We start from the raw sequence: 12,123 nt of genomic DNA on the forward strand, positions 1-12,123 counted from the left end.
GGAAGCCAAAAGTGACACCTGTGCTGGCCAGGAGAATAGTGAGAGAGGTGAAGACAAATCCAAGGATCACCACCAAGGCCATCCTGGTGAATCTGGACTCTGCTGGTGGCGACATCTCAAGGCAGACAGTTCAACGGACACTGCACACTGCTGGGTTCCACGGACGCAGGCCAAGGAGGACACCACTTCTCCAGAAAAGGCACACAAAAGCCCGCTTGACCTTTGCAAATGCTCATCTGGACAAAGAAGAAGACTTCTGGTGTTCTGTTTTATGGTCAGATGAAACATAAATTGAATTGTTTGGCCACAATGATGTGTGCACCATTTGGCGTAAAAAAGGAGAAGCCTTCAACCCTAAGAACACCATCCCCACTGTCAAACATGGTGGTGGGAACCTAATGTTTTGGGGGTGTTTTTCAGCCAGGGAACTTGATCGCAGTAAATGGCACCATGAAAAAAGAGCAATACATCAAGATTCTCAACAACAACATCAGGCAGTCTGCAGAGAAACTTGGCCTTGGGAACCGGTGGACATTTCAGCACGACATCGACCCAAAACACACAGCCAAAGTGGTGAAGAAATGGTTAGCAGACAAAAACATTAATGTTTTGCAGTGGCCCAGCCAGAGTCCTGACTTGAATCCAATTGAGAATCTGTGGAGGGAGCTAAAGATCAGGGTGATGGCAAGGAGACCCTCGAACCTCAAAGAGTTGGAGCTCATCACTAAAGATGAATGGGCAAAAATACCAGTGGAGACATGCAAAAAGCTGGTCAGCAATTACAGGAAGCGTTTGATTGCTGTAATAGCCAATAAAGGCTTTTCTATTAATTATTGAGAAGGGTATGAATAATTTTGGACATGCCACTTTTTGTTCAAATGTGTATAAAAGCTGAGAAATATTTTTTCCCACAATGATGCCTCTTGTACATCATCGTGTTATCTCCTGGGAGATGCCTGTGTCATTTCCAGGCAAAAATGTAATTTCTGGTTAAATAAAAGTAAATTTAAGTCAAACTTTGACAGGGGTATGAATACTTTCGGGCATGACTGTATATAATATATATATTTGTCTTTTCTGTGTGGAGATGATAAAATGATGTTAGAATAGAAATAGCAGAACCCTCATCATTCAAAACACAACATGCAAACCACATTTGTATTTCTATATTTTTGTATTTATTGTATTTACTGTATTTATTGTCTTTGTATTTATTGTCTCTGCTCTCTGTCCTCGTGTTTTGTCTATTGTCCTTGCACTATTGTATGTCCTACCTAATCTGCACCAAAGACTTTGGAGTGTAACAGTGTTTGGTTGTACTGCACACGCCTGTATTAGTGTAATGACTGTAAAGTTAAATTGAATGGATTGAACAGGGATGCAGTTAAGCGTTAGCATAAAGCTACATTTACAGTATTTAGCTGATGCGCTTCTCCAAAAAACTTAGGAGTCTGGCCTAAGGACTCTTATTGCATTTACATTTACGGCATTTAGCTGACGCTCTTATCCAGAGCGACTTACAAGGTTACACATATTACAGAGGTGTGGTGGTGTGATACAGCATAACCACCCAGACCAGGAATCGAACCCCAGTCTCCCACACGGTGTGGTAGCTCACTGGCAGGTAGTGGTGTTATCAGTTGCGCCACACCAACCAGGCTAACATACAAATAACCCGTTCACAAAAGGGCTTATTTATACCCTGAACCCTTCGTTTCTGTGCTGAATACACAGCACATGCTGTGATAGCCTCAGCGGAGGTGCCATTTGTTTTGAAGAGTGCCGAGGACAGGGTCCGAGTTTCCAACATGAAGCTGGACATTTGTTTTAACACGTTGCCCTTTGATAGCGCTCACCCTCTGCGCTCACTTTAGGCTGGAAAGAAAAGCATTTTAGCTCTTAGTGCTTATCAGCTAACACCATTATCACAGAACCCATATATTTCAAACACATTTCAAATACATTGCATTTAATTCCAAAATACAGCCCAGAATTCAGAATGTTTTGGCTATATACAAAACTGTCAGAAGTATAGACATTCATTCCTCAGGTAGAAGTGAGTGGAGATACAAGGGTTTAAAAAACTTCTATAGAAGCTGAAGTATCAACTGAAGCTTTTTACTCCAGTAAAAGTGTAAAAGTACTGGTTTCAGAACCACTTCAAGTAGAAAAGTAAAAGTAATGGAAGGAAAACTAAGGCCGAAAGCTTAGGCCGCACCACAGGGGTCTATAGTGCACTAATTACTCCAGTAAAGTTTAGATAACCAAAATATATGGTGAAATATTAAACATATCCTAAAGGATGTATTAATAAATAAATCTACTTTTTTATGTTGTTTTTTTTACCAGGTTAAGTTTCACAGGTACATTTTCACAGTAAAGATGCAGTATAGGTCTAAATATAGAACTAAAACAAATAACATAAACATACATTTAAATAAACTATATTCATTAGTCAATTTAATATATGCCAAATTTATCAAATGTATCTGATAAATATATATTTAAGCTTTAACAAATAATAATAAATTATATTCATATATTATATGCGGGACTAATAAAGGACTATCTTATCTTATATATTTTTTAATTATTATTTTTTATGCTTTAACATATATTTATCATATATATATTTGATAGATTTGGTGCCTTTATACATTGCAAAAAATATATATACATTACATATAAAATATAAAATTAATAAATATGGCTTTTTGTTCTATATGTTAACTTATGTTAGCAATGCTCACCTACTGTGGATGCCCCAAAACACTTCCCTGAGCAAATTAGGGCAGAATTAGGCCTTCTATAGTGAAAGCTAATGGACATTAATTTCTATATTTAACCCGTTGGCCCTTTCATCAGGAAATATGCACACCATGTGACCAGCAGCTGTTTTTAAAGCAGATCACATGTAAATATTCTCTAGAAATAAATAAATACATCAATTAAAAGCATATGTTCTGCCTCATCCATGCTTCAATTCCTCCCGTTCCCACCTCCAGCCAAAGTCATTTTGACCCTAAATGGCACATTCATTTCCTTCTGCCCTACGCGGTGCAGCAGCACGGTGTCTCTCGCCCCTGTTCTTGCTCTCTCTCTCTTTTTTTCTTCCTTTGGCCATCTGTGGCTCATTGGTCGTCCATGTGTTAGCTCTACTGTGTCATTACTGCTATGTTAGCACTCAGGTTAGCCGGAGCCGGGAGCATGACAGGTGTGTGCAGGTGCTCCTTCCATCCGTCATTCGACACGGCGCACACACACACACACACACACACACACACACGCGCATCTGCCGAGAAAGCTTCACAGCAAACATGCTCACAGCCCCTTTCAGCAGCTTGTATTCGCGCCACACAGTGAACAGACAGCCTTTTCTTATCCAAACATAAATTAGTTTATTGAAAAAAAAGGAAACACTTTGGTTGACTGTACAAAAGTCTGGCGATATACAATGAACCCAAAAAATAAAATAAAAAAATCCACAAAGCAAGAAAAGTGACTGCATAGCGTTTCGGTGAGAAGGTCACTGTACGAATACATGTGGTTCATGAAAAGGCACATGCACAGGAAGGCGGGCAGGCAGGGTCAATCGTCTGTCACTAGGGCTCGTTTTAAAAGTCTTTTATAAAATAAAAACAGGAGATCGAGGCTCCGGGGTTGGATTTGTTTAAGCATTTTTCAAGGCAAATTAGATTTTTCTCGAATGAGAAACCGAACGGCTGCTCTTTTTAGTATCTAACCAACAACGTGGGCCCTGTAGCAACATACCGCAGCGTCTCACGGCCTCCCCGGCTCTCCAGCTCACTGTTCTTTAGCCATGAATAGGTCATTTTAGCAATCCTTCACTTAAAAATTAAGCAATGGGAATATGTGCTTGACTGAAATGCGTAGGCCGTCGTTTCCAGCTGAATAAAATATATATATTACACAACTGTGTTGGTCTGTAAACAGGTATGATAGAGTGGGTGTAGTTCAGTGCCTCAATTCAATGGCTTCATCCTCCTTCTATGCTTTAGGGCTTCTGCCTATATGAACACTAGTGCCAAGGCCTCTATACCAAGCACACAGAGAGAGAGACAGAGACAGAGAGACAGAGAGAGAGAGAGAGACATCCTCCCTACACTGATAAAATATCAAAAAGCATTACTATTATTATTATTTGGCCACATGACCCATTTTATGGATGCACACATCTGAATCAGGTCCGACGCTGCACTGTGTTGTTGCCTTTCCTCCAGTGTGTGATCTAATTAGACACTGTCTGACAGGTCTGAGGTCTGATGACAGGTATCAGATTGCCTTTGCTGGTGTTTTAGTGAAACAGAAGTGAGGAAAAGGCTTCAGTGGCTGAGGTATCTGTCCACAGGCCCGGTGCTCAGGCAGCTGTCTCAATACATCGCTGCAAAGCGTATGTGTGCGAGTGTGTGTGTGTAGAGCATGGTGAGAGATGACCCCCGCCCCCTCTCACTGCACACACACACATACATACTCTCCAGCAGCTGCCCGTGTGAGGGCCGGACCAGCCGGCACCAATGGGCATCTTGGGAATGAGCAAAAGGCCCAACTGGAAGGAAAAAAAAAATAAAAAAAAAAAAGACCCCTCCAAAAGTTGAGCAGGCACCAAACTGGGTTAGGAAAACATTCTTCGGCGTCCGAACTACGATACACACTGCCTCTTTGTAAACGTGCACGTCCAGGATGGAAAGCAAAATTTGAGTGTTGGTGAGCACATAGGAAGGTAAAAAGTAAGGCACTTCAGAAAACCCCACACAACTTCAGCTCGTTCTTGGGGTGCTTGGCCCCCTAAAATTGCATCCTTGGCTGAGAACATTCCTCAGACTCAGTCAATGGAAAGGTGGCACTAACCAGCCACAGAGAGTGTGTATCTATGCATGTGTGTGTATGTATATACATGGGTGTGTGTGTCTGCGTGTGTGGGCTAGGCCGACTGGCAGCAGCTGGAGACCGTGTGTTTGTGCAGGAGGGACATGCGGCTGAAGGTGCGAGAGCAGGTGCCACACTGGTACTTCTTCACCTCGGAGTGGGTCTGCAGGTGCGCCCGAAGGTTGGAGCGGTCAGCAAATGCCCGGTTACAGTGAGGACAGGAGAATGGACGTTCACCTGGAGGAAGAACAAGAAGGACAAGGTGGTTAAGATCTTACAACGTCTACAGATTTGAGACTACTGTGCGGCAGCTACAACAGCAAGTACAATTTTTGGACAAAAGTATTGGGACACCTGCTCGTACATTGTTTCTTTTGAAATCAAGGGTATTAATAAATAAAATAAATAAAGAAATAATAAAGTGTTAAACTCTTTCTAATGTCCAGGGAAGAAGATTTTCTAAAAGAATTTGAGATGCGCTGCGATGAGACTTTGATTGCATTCAGCAACAACCTCATCACCCCCAAAAGTATTGGATAGAAAACCAGCCATCATTACCATAGGACATACATACATATACATACATATATATATATATATATATATATATATATATATATATATATATATATATATATATATATATATATATATATATATATATATATATATATATATACACACACACACACACACACACACACACACACACACACACACACACACACACATACACACACATACACACAATAGGACATCATTTATACCCCTCTAGCATGGAAATATATATATTTATTATAATTATAACACATTTGGCATATCTGAAATTGGCCACTTATATATATATATATATATATATATATTTATTTTTTATTTTTTTTATTTTTATTTATTTATTTTTTTTTAATATATTTTAAAATACATTAATTTTAGCTTGCGGTTTAAAAGACAAGATTTAGGAAATAACCCAGCTGCATCTTTACTGAGCATCTGTACCTATGAAACTTGTTTAAGCCATAAATGTATATTTTACACTCAACTTTAAGATATGCTACATGTGTTTAATATTCCCCTATATATTGTAGTAAATTGGTATATAGGCAATATAGAACATATCTATCCCCTATAGTAAACATATGCATTTCATACTTTAATATTTTGTATATTTCTGCACCTGTGTTAAAGGTGATGTGGCAATAAACCTGACTGGATTTTCCCTCATATGGGACGGAGGCAAATATATAACGATCAGCCACAAACCATTTTCATAATACTGAATATTATAATGCTAAATACCGCAAACCGGTGGCCGCCACCACCCATGCCCTGTCTTTCTGCCACCAGCATTGCCTTTTCTGCTTTAATTACACCCAGACAGTGTGCTGTGTTAATGTAGTCCATCATGTAGTCCATAATGCTAATTACTGAAACCTGCTGACTATCAGCGTTCCTTCCCTATTTCACAACCTACCGTCACTATGCCTAAAGTTAGAGCCACTCACCGGAGCCTCTTAGTCACCAAACTTTGGAGATGGTCTTACCCTAGCTGGTACAACACAATGCAGCAAGTGTGAGCAGATGCCCATTATAATGCTAATCACTGCTAATTGATGGCTACTACCTTCCTTTTGTTGCCTTTTGACCATTTCACACCTTTAAATGTATTACTGTCCAAAGTCGGAGCCACTCAACAGTGTAATTGGACAGAGTCTGGAGAGAAAGTCCTGCCACAGGCGGGTCTGGTCCCAACGCAGGGCAGCATTTGTTAGCCAGGGCTAATAATAAGACTAATTACAGCCAATTGATGGGTGCTGTCTTTCTTCTATTGCATTTCACACACTCTCTTTGATCTCCTCAAAATCAAAGCCACTCAAGACCGTATACTGGGGGGTACTAGGGGCCAAATGTTTGTGGACACCCCTTGTAATGAAAGCATTTAGCTACTCTAGGTTGCACCCATTGCAGACACAGCTGTGTTCTCTAGAAGGATGGGATGAGTTGGGGATTGGGATGAGTTGGGGATGAAGTAGGGTGGTGATCCCCCAACATCTGGACATCACTATTGTGACAGTTACTCCAACAAAACCTTTTTTTAATCCCTGATTTCAGAAGAAACCACAAATGAGCAAGTGTCCCAATACTTTTGTCCACAAAATGAATGGCAATGTGGGTCATTAAAATGCTAATTTGCAGCTAACTGTTAGCCCAGGGCTTAGCCTGCATGTTTGATCTGCACCACTACAACACCTTCCCCATCGTCTACCACCTTCCCCATTTAACCATTTCACACCTGGAAGTTAGAAACACTCACCGGTGTGTGTGCGAATGTGGCCCCTCAGCAACCAGGGTCTGGAGAAGGCCTTGCCGCAGGTGGTGCAAACGCAAGGCAGCGTGTGTGAGCGGATGTGCATCTTCAGAGCCCCCAGGCTGTTGTACTCTTTGGGGCAGTGTTTGCAGCGGAAGGCCGCTCTGGAGGCGCCGCTTTCGGCTGTGTTCAGACCGGCGTCCACCCCGGCGCTGCAGTGGGTCAGCTGGTGGCGGGACAGGGCCGCAGGGCTGCTGCAGGTCTTCCCGCAGTGGGCGCAGTGGAACCGGTCGGCGGGGTCCGGGCTGGGGGGGTCTGAGGTGCGGCCTTCGTCTTCTTCTCCAGAGCTGGACGGAGAGCTGAGGTCTAGAGGTCCAGGGATTGGGGAGGGAGGGGTGGTGGGGGACACTGGAGTGAAGGAAATGGGCAAGGTGCCGGTCGTCCAGACGAGCGTGGGTGCGAATGTGGACACGAGAGAGCCGTCAACTTTGGTGGGGAGCTCAGCAAGAGGGTAACACTCTGGTATGAAGGCAGAGAGCGGACCTGGAGAGAGATGGAGGCGCCATTATTAATATAATCATAATAATCATAATCATAATAATAATCTAGTTTAATTTGTATAATTGAATTTATTTAAGCACCAATAAAAATTAAGATTTAACAACAAAACAACCTAAAAATTATATTTTTCTGCTACATATAAAAAAAATACATAAAAAAAATGTTAAAAAAAAAAATCAAATGAACAGCTGAGTATGTGCGAAAGAGCAAAAGTGAGGGGGGTCGAGAGAGGAAGAAAGAAAGAAAGAAAGAAAGAGAGAGGGAGGGAGAGAGAGAGAGAGAGGGAGGGAGAGTCAGGTGGCTGTTCACTAAAGGCCTAATCCACTTAGATGGTTAAGTTGTTTTGATGCTCGAGTGTCATATTACAGTCAAATGCTGGATTTGCCACAAAGAAGGCCAGTCAGAAACAGTTGTATTTGATTATTGCATCTACCCACACTGCCTTGAGGGATTTGGAGGGTAGCTCCAGCGCCCTTGGCATAAAGTTCCAACAGCATTGACACATCTGACCTGGCCTTTTTTTTTTGCATGGAAAACTGGAAATGACTAGCGTGAATTGGATTAGCTTGGCTATTGTGTGTGTGGGTACTTCTGGCTGATGACCAACTATGGGGTAATAGGACTTATTTCCACCACTTATTGACACAAGACTGCCAGTGGACTGCAGGCCTAAGTGCTAAACTAGATTCATGAGGATGTAATTTGTTGCCTAGAACAGCCACAAGTGGAAATGAGGTTCCGCTGGGAGGGAAGGAGGGAGGGGATCTGCTGGGTTTGGACGTTTTTGTCGTTTGCTGTTGCTCCCCCTCAAGAATTCACATGTCTAGAGCACTAATTTGACCACTAATTAAAAGCAAAAGGATTGTGGGGGAAGCAATCCTTAAACAGTTACTCGCTGATCTGGTTGTGCGATGCAAATCTCAACTTCAGCATGCAAATGGAACCAGTCCTGGTGCTCCTCAGCGTTTAGTAGTTTTCATAGCATGGATTAGGAATAATGAATGAGCTGGTCTTCTTCCTTCTCATAAGACTTTCATACAGAGCCCACCCTCAGTGGATATGATATTATAGGATATATGATGATGATGATGATGATGATACCACAAACAAGCCTAAACACACCCACATCCACCAACATGAGGGAACTTGTAGTTTCTAGATGTTAAAAAAACTAAAAAACCCCAAAAACCCCAAAGTTCAGATCTCAGAACTCACCATTCTGGCTCTCCAGCTCACTGTAGTTAGGTTTCTTGTTGGTGAAGTACTTCTTAACCAGGAATGAACGAGGCATTGTGGTCAAGCTTGGTCCCGTTATTCTCCTGCGCAGCCTGAATCCACTGCTAAACCACAGTGGAGGAATCTCAAGAGCAGAACCTTCAGGTCTCAGAACCTTCAGGACCTTTGCGGAGCTTCCAGATGACCCACAGAACCAGGCTTTCACAGCTGTGTGAGGAGAGGAGAGAGTTTTAGGAGTATCCTTTGTATCCAAAGTCACTGGAATGACTGACTGAAGCACAACCATTGAGCTCAGATTGGAGCCTACATATAGCACTGCAGGCAGGGTGGGAGGGGTTGGGGTAGGAGGGATTTGGGGTGGAAAAGGGGGCAGGTGGGTGGTTTGGTTTGGCTTTTTTCTTTTTTTTGGGGAGGTGGGAGGGGTTTGGGGTAGATGGGACAGGATGGGGCAGGATGGGGCCTGGTGCCCACTGTGCAGGTGCCCTGGGGAAACTCTGCTAGTGGCTTATTGATCCCTCATGGAGCCAAATCCCATTAATAGTTGATAATTACCCTACTTAAAGCACATTCCAACAGAGATTATGCTAATCACGACTATTACAGGTGACGAGACTTAAACTACAACCTGCTCAAACACCCGCCTCGGCCAAAAATCATGAATTAGAAGCAAGATTAGCCTATTGATTAGCCACTTTTGGCAGTGAAACCACACAAATCCACTCACTTTAAACGTTTCTGAACTGTTGGTCTTCAGAAACAAAGCCTTTATTCATCAGCCTTCAAACCCCAGCCCGAAACACATCAGTTAAGAGTCATTTATGAGTTTTGGAAACAAGATTAGGCTGAGAAAGACTGGAGCCACGTTTTTCCAGTTGAGCTCACAGCGCCCCCTGCTGGATTGGCGCCTTGGAAAAACAGTGCGTCATTGAAACAGGAGGGAAAACAGTAAAAATGGCTAAAAAGTGTCCACATATAGTCTTAGTGATAGGCTTGTATGTTGTTTGATAGCATTACATGTGTAAAAAAAATGTCTAAATATATATCAGAGGCCAAAATGATTATTTACAATCTATATACCTGTATAAATGTAAATGCTGGCAGCTGGTGAGCCTATATACAGTAGGGATACCTGCAACTGTAGGCACCTTTATGTCCCAGCAGTGGATTTGTGGATGTATTTCCATAGAAAATATATTTTATTAGTGTTGTGACACATGTTTATATGCAAAATGGCTATTTAATGTGATGATTTAGCTTTTTTTATTTTTAATGTTCCACACCTGATGCAAATGCACAAATGAAGCTCTTAAATGACAAACCTACCATTTGTCCCCCCATTGTTTATAAGTTAAATCAAAGCATAATTCAATAAATGCTGTTGTTGAATATGTCTGTCCCACGTTTTCACCCTTACCGTGACTCTGAACTGAACTAACGGCCTTAAACAAACCCCAGCACACCTACATTCAATGGAAATTGAGGTTAACCAATGGACATGCGGATAAAAGTGTGTGAAACTTAATTAAGATGTAAGGATTTATAGAAAAGGGAGGTAAACATTGTTTTTTTCTTCTTTTATTATGTTTCATATGTTCTATATTTTAAATAAGATTCATCTAAGAAATAAATGTAACCATATTACAAGCTGTGAATGTAATGCGGACACCTAAAACTGGGTACCGTGGCAGAAACAGCACACTGTAATACCATGAACCCATGACATCTTATGCAGTAGCTTAGTATTAATGTCCTATGGTTGTTAAAGACCAATGAGAACCAATAATCTCCTGCTCAGTAAAAGACTGTTGGTGCTGGTGTTCAGGCTTCAGGCTACAATCTAAATCACCCATGCCGGCCCACACGAGGCCTATGCTGTTAATTCTGCACAATGCACAATTCACCTCTCACTAAAGAGCGAGGTTTACTAGCGCTCAGAGGACGGCCTAACTAACTCCCCGTGGGTTTTCCTCCCCTCCTCTAACAAAGCGTGCATGCTGTCAGTCTGGGTGTCCTACAGCGAGACTCTGTTGGAAACCTGCATGAAAAGAAGCGCTGTTCTCCCGGCGTGCGAGCAGAAGGGGGAATGAAGTGGACACGTCTGAACAACACTGACCTGTCAACCCCCCCCCCTCGCCCCCTGCACTCTGCTCAGGGCCAGTTCAGCTGGACTAATGCAGCGTTTCGCAGTCCTGGACTCCTAACATTGATCTGCACTGTTAGAAATCCATACAGGCCAAAGTCAGAAGATCCCAGAGATGAAATCTTCCGTATCCTGCAGAGATTGTAGTGTGTAATCTGCTGTAGTGCACCTGATTCTACACATCAGCCCAGTCCTTCACTAGATTGTGTCAAGCAGGAAAACACTATTTACTATTTACTGCATATTGTACTTTATATAACATTAAAATACATCTCTACCTGTAAAACTCTATATAACATTAAAATACATCTCTACCTGTAAAACTCTATATAACATTAAAATTATCACAAAAAAACATGAAGTAAGTGGTCAGTGAGAGTGTCTACCTGTAAAACTCTATAACATTAGAGTAACCCCAAATAAACATAATGTCAGTGGTCAGTGAGAGCGTCTACCTGTAAACCTCTATATAACCTCAGAGTAACCCCAAATAAACATAATGTCAGTGGTCAGTGAGAGTGTCTACCTGTAAAACTCTATATAACATTAAAATAAATCAAAATCAACATAAAGTCAGTGGTCAGTGAGAGTGTCTACTTGTAAATAACTCCATATAACATTAGAATAAACCCAAATAAACATAAAGTCAGTGGTCAGTTAAAGTGTCTACCTGTAAAACTCTATATAACATTAAAATAAATCAAAATCAACATAAAGTCAGTGGTCAGTGAGAGTGTCTACCTGTAAAACTTTATATAACATTAGAATAAACCCAAATAATCATAAAGTCAGTGGTCAGTGAGAGTGTCTACCTGTAAAACTTTATATAACATCAGAGTAACCCCAAATACACATAAAGCAAGTGGTCAGTTAAAGTGTCTACCTGTAAAACTCTATATAACATTAAAATAAATCAAAATCAACATAAAGTCAGTGGTCAGTGAGAGTGTCTACCTGTAAAACTTTATATAACATTAGAATAAACCCTAATAAA

At 41.5% G+C, this 12,123-nt stretch overlaps 1 protein-coding gene across 1 annotated transcript; it reads right to left on the reverse strand.

The window, feature by feature from the left end:
* Nucleotides 1-3,382: 3,382 nt before the first annotated feature.
* snai1b (snail family zinc finger 1b) lies at nucleotides 3,383-9,255 on the reverse strand. Its single transcript, XM_072696785.1, has 3 exons — nucleotides 8,969-9,255; nucleotides 7,199-7,735; nucleotides 3,383-5,124 (listed from the first exon to the last, which is right to left on the reverse strand). The coding sequence occupies exons 1-3, from the start codon at nucleotides 9,042-9,044 to the stop codon at nucleotides 4,943-4,945; spliced, it is 795 nt and encodes a 264-aa protein (XP_072552886.1). The 5' UTR covers nucleotides 9,045-9,255; the 3' UTR covers nucleotides 3,383-4,942.
* Nucleotides 9,256-12,123: the final 2,868 nt, after the last annotated feature.

Source organism: Salminus brasiliensis, chromosome 14 (genome assembly GCF_030463535.1).
Source record: "Salminus brasiliensis chromosome 14, fSalBra1.hap2, whole genome shotgun sequence".
Lineage (NCBI taxonomy): Eukaryota > Metazoa > Chordata > Actinopteri > Characiformes > Bryconidae > Salminus > Salminus brasiliensis.